General features: G+C 49.5%; 1 protein-coding gene across 1 annotated transcript in view; it reads left to right on the forward strand.

Annotated features, from left to right (window-relative positions):
* Window positions 1-3,032, forward strand: part of FER1L5 (fer-1 like family member 5) — a 55,731-nt gene extending 52,699 nt beyond the window's left edge. The window contains exons 46-53 of the mRNA XM_037054972.1: window positions 653-741; window positions 978-1,073; window positions 1,273-1,414; window positions 1,612-1,711; window positions 1,784-1,977; window positions 2,139-2,248; window positions 2,542-2,689; window positions 2,802-3,032. Coding sequence (XP_036910867.1) covers window positions 653-741; window positions 978-1,073; window positions 1,273-1,414; window positions 1,612-1,711; window positions 1,784-1,977; window positions 2,139-2,248; window positions 2,542-2,689; window positions 2,802-3,032 — 1,110 coding nt within the window. The remainder of the gene's footprint in view (window positions 1-652; window positions 742-977; window positions 1,074-1,272; window positions 1,415-1,611; window positions 1,712-1,783; window positions 1,978-2,138; window positions 2,249-2,541; window positions 2,690-2,801) is intronic.
* The last annotated feature ends 1,821 nt before the right edge of the window (window positions 3,033-4,853 follow it).

Raw genomic sequence — 4,853 nt, forward strand, 5'->3', positions numbered from 1 at the left:
AGAATGGCTCATTGCATCCTTCACGTTTCTCAAGCTGATACCACATTCTAGATGAAGTTTTTTGCTGAGCATTTTTTAAAAAAACATTCTTATTAAAACTGTTCTCTTAAAAACATTAAGTCAAGTTCAAATAATAAATATTAGGTCAGATAGTTTGAAAGAATGTATTTAACTTTCTCCCAGGGTGGACCGTTCCTCCCTTTTCATTTTTCTCACCAGTTTCACCCTTCTCTCGGACCTCTGTACTTTGTGGATAGCTTCACATCTGTAGGATGTGGTTACATGCCCTAAAACAATCTGGAGATCTGGACTGGCCATCTAGATTACTGGTTAATAAATGAAACCCTGACCCCATTCGGGAGCCTTCTAGGAGCTCCTAAGCATCACCTACTAACAGGCATTAACTCTCCAGATCTCAGTCACAAGTGACGCCCCAGCCCCGTGATTGTCAGCCGCAAAGCCATCACACCACCAACCTGACTGCACTGTTCTCCCTGTCTGAGGTCGTTCCACCTCAGATACTGTACCCCACCTTCTCAGTGCTGGGAGCAGGGCCTCAGCAGAACTAAGAACCTGGAACAGGGCTCCCCAGGCCAGCATACTGAGGACAGAGGCTAGCAAACCCCAGCCAGTTAACTCATCTCTGCTTTAGGGCAAAGTACAACTGTGGGTGGACATCTTCCCCAAGAAACTGGGTCCTCCTGGCCCCCCAGTCAACATCAGACCGAGGAATCCCAAAAGGTGAGTGTGGGTACACCTCGCAGGACAGCCTTCCTGGGGGCAGAGCACCAGTGTTCTCAGTAAGGAGCAGCAGGCATGCTTCCCTCTAATGAGAATCTAGGGAGGCTTCCTTCCTGAGTCCCGCCAGTGCAGCATGAGAGTGGGCGTGGAGGGCAGCCACCCAGGCCCCTTTCCCTTACCAAGGCTGCGGCTGGGGAGCAAATCCTCGGCAAAGCCTCAGAGAGCCATGGCCGCAGGTATGAGCTGCGCTGCATTATCTGGAAAACTGCCGACATGGACCTGAAGAGTGTCAGTTTAAGTAATGAGAAGATAAGTGACATCTTCATCAAAGGGTAAGGCACAAGAGCAGGGCTCTAGCAGAGTTCCCTGAGTTCCCCAGTTCTAGCTTTCCTGCATATCTTTCTCATCCTGGGGTGACTGCTCTCCACGTCCACTGCACCTAGTGTCTGCTGGGCAGCCCTTCCCACAGGACTCCAGCTCAGGGATGGGGACAGTGCACATGAACCCCAGGTGAGAGGACTCTGACTCCAGGTGGTTATTCGGGCTAGAGAAGGACATGCAGAAGACAGATATCCACTACCACTCCCTGACTGGGGAGAGCAGCTTTAACTGGCGGTTCATCTTCACCCTGGACTACCTGGCGGCTGAGCAAGTGTGCATCCTGAGCCAGAAGGTAATGGGCCTGGAGGTAGATTTCTCTTCCTGCCCTCCCTTCAGAGACTTGCAAGCTACACCAGAACACTTGGAATGAGGCCTCAGGCAGAAACCCTCTTCCTTGACAGTCCATTATGCTGGGTAATGGGCTCCTAAGATGGCCAAAGGGATTCTCAAAGGAGAATAGCAGTAACAAGCTCTTCTGCCATCCCTCAGGACTACATATGGAACCTGGACCCCACAGAGATGAAGTTTCCAGCCCGACTCATCATCCAGGTCTGGGACAATAACACCTTCTCCACTGATGACTTCCTAGGTGAGATTCTGGCATAGGGCCTATAACCTCAGGACAGGCAGCTCCTTGCTGACAGCATTTCTCTGTGCTCAGGGATCCTGGAGCTGGATCTGTCTGACATGCCCTACCCAGCCCAACATGCAAAGACCTGTTCCATCAGGATGATGGACCCTGACCCCAAGTGGCCCCACTTCCTCCAGCACAAGCACTTCTCCCTCTTTCGGAAGAAGACTGTAACCGGCTGGTGGCCTTCCCAGGTCTTTGAGGATGGCAGATGGCGCTTGTCGGTAGGAGCTGGGGAAGGTGTCTACTGCATAAGACTGCTGGGCCCCATCACTTGGCTCTAACAGACCCCAAGGGCCTTAGCTAAATCCCCTTTCCTTTGTGGATCCTGGGAAGAGGCTCCTGCTATCATAATTCAGCCTCTTACCCTCTGTGGTATTTCTAGGGCAAAGTGAAGATGACACTGGAGATTCTGTCGGAAGAGGAAGCCTTGATCAGGCCAGCCGGACGAGGCCAGTCAGAACCCAACCAATTCCCTACACTTCACCCTCCCCTGTAAGAGTCCTGTGGGGCGCAAACACCAGATCTTTCTTCCTTATTCATAAAGTTAAGCTGCTGGGCCCTGGCAATTTGTCCAGGATGGTGCCTGGTGAGACTACAAGTGGAGGAGTAATTACTTCCCACCACCCCAGCTTCAATGCTTAGTCATCATCAGGAGGAAATAGCCATGGGAGGTGGAAGATGGGGAAGAAGCTGCTTTTCAAAAAGAAGGGTCTTTTCTCTGGAAAAGTTGACCTGAAGGTCCCCTCTGCCTTCCATTCTCTGACATCAACTCTGCTCCCGGACAGACGCACCAACACCTTGTTCTCATGGTTTCGGTCACCGGTTAAAAACTTCTGCCATGCTTGCTGGAAACGCTACCGCTTCAAAATCATAGTCAGCTCAATCATACTGATTGTTGGGTTTATGCTGTTCAGCTTCATGTATTCAGCTCCGGTGAGTGACAACCATAGGGACAGGGACAAAGGCACTGGTTGCTCATGGGCTGCCTCTGGGGAGAGAGAGAGCCTTCTGGTTGCTACCTTGGTCTGTTGCCTGTTCTCTCTAGAACTATTTGGCCATGAGCTGGATCAAGCCTGCACTTCGGATGAATACGCCCATTAAAATATTCACCAATATCATCAATTCACCGAACACCAGCAATGCCAGCTCTTCTGACATCACCACCCAGCATCCTAACCTAGAGCCTACAACAACAGGCCATCGGCTGAAACTCCTGCGGGGACCCCTGAATCACCTGCAAGATATTTTCCCAGAACTTCCAGCGCCACAAGGCTAATTTGCCCATGTTTGGCTTTTCTTTGCCCACTGTCAGACCTACCCTGGACCTTCCTGCCAATTCCTTATTTCTATCTTCTAGGGCAGCAAGGGGCTGGGAATATTCTGGCTAGTCTGTTCAGAAACCACTTCTAGCAAGAAAGGCAAAGCTGTAATTTTCCACTAAAATAAACAAGTTTTGTAACAAAGAACACTGTGTATGGTGAGACAGGACACACCACGTAATGGTTAGACGGCTTCCTGTACCACACAGCTCTAAGTCAGCCCTACGCCAGGTGGGGACTGCATTACACGTCTTCCCTGCCTTCCTTAAGCCTCAAGGCACTCATGAGCTGAAATCACACAAAACCTACGGGTTCAAGCTCGCTCACTAACATGCCTCCCACACGAGAAGACCCCGCGCCTCTTGCACCAAGGCCCAGGTCTTCTCAAGAGCCCACCTAGGTCCTCTCACCACAGGGCTCTATCCAATCTCCTCCTGAACTCAGTCACAAAAGAACCATTTGCTTTTTCAGGTCTACTTGATCACAAGGTGAAGCTCTAGATCTGTTTGTCCTCTGGCACTCTGGAGGTGCTCTGCTGTTGTGGGGAAGGTGTTAGGAGGATTCCACCTTAATCCTGCCTGCAGGAGGGTATTACTGCCCATGAGGTTTAATTAAGCATGTGGGAAGGACATAAAAAAGCCCAAGAAGACAGAAACCCATACCCAGGTAAGGTAACCCTCCTTTCCTTCTGTGTTGAGCTGAGGATTTCCCAACAGAAAAGGCAGAGTAAGGGCTTACGGGCTCAGGAAGAAGACCTGGACCCTCCCCCAAATGCACCCCTAGAAGGAAGAGCACTCAGTCAGAAGCTAGCGTTTTGTTTCCATCAGCCACTTTACGAATTTCCCTTAGGCTACAGAAGTTCTGGGCGAGCCCTCTATTAGCTGATTTCATCATAGGCAGACAGGTGAGCAGAACAGTGTATGACCCCTTGTCAAATAAGGCAGTGGAATAAGGGCTGACCCCTGGAGGATGCACTCAGACTTGTTGCTCCATGACAATGAATGCTTCCAGGCACGGATGATGAGAGCTTATTGATGGCAGGTTTGCATCATGAGAACATCAACTGTTCCTTATCCATTAGGAAAAAAAGCCAGATTTCCCCCTGGGGAGTATCCAGGCCACAGCTACACAAAGAAATCTTCCTTACATTTTAAACACTCAAAGTGGGATTCCGAAGATTATGACAGACACAAAACATGCAGCTAAGAAAGCTCCAGATGGTCCAGAAGCATCTCCATGTGGTCAGATAACACAGCAAACATTGCTTTTGGTGTCAAAACCTGGAGCTGGTTAGTGTCACAATTATTCCTATTTTATCCATGAGATCTTCCAAGATTCTCTTGACTTGTACACCAACTTCCAGCCAAACATGACTAAGAACCTAATGGTTCCTAACTGGGAAAGTCACAAACACACCAACGGAACCAGGATCCACACTGACGAGCAAAGGCTAGAGCAGCAAGCCAAAACTGAAAGCTCTCTTCCTTTGGACACCTAATGAGGGTCAGTGAACTATGTTTGTTCTGCAGCCTCAGACCCCAACAGATAGGCATAAAATGTCTTCTCAAGCTCAAGCTGCATTTGGAGAGGACAATAAGAGGGAGAGGAAGGCAAAGTGGAGAAGTTTCCATCCAGATTTCCAAGGAGAGCTCCTCAGGTGAAGAAAGGCTCAGACAAAAAGCAAAAACCAATGAATGGATGTTAGGTAGGTATGAGGAGGTATCAATTTCCACTCTTTGCAGATTTAAATGAGAAGGACAAGGCTCCTGAGTCCCACA

This window comes from Sturnira hondurensis, unplaced genomic scaffold (genome assembly GCF_014824575.4).
Source record: "Sturnira hondurensis isolate 20B ecotype Veracruz unplaced genomic scaffold, ASM1482457v3 Scaffold0008480, whole genome shotgun sequence".
In the NCBI taxonomy this organism is placed as follows: domain Eukaryota; kingdom Metazoa; phylum Chordata; class Mammalia; order Chiroptera; family Phyllostomidae; genus Sturnira; species Sturnira hondurensis.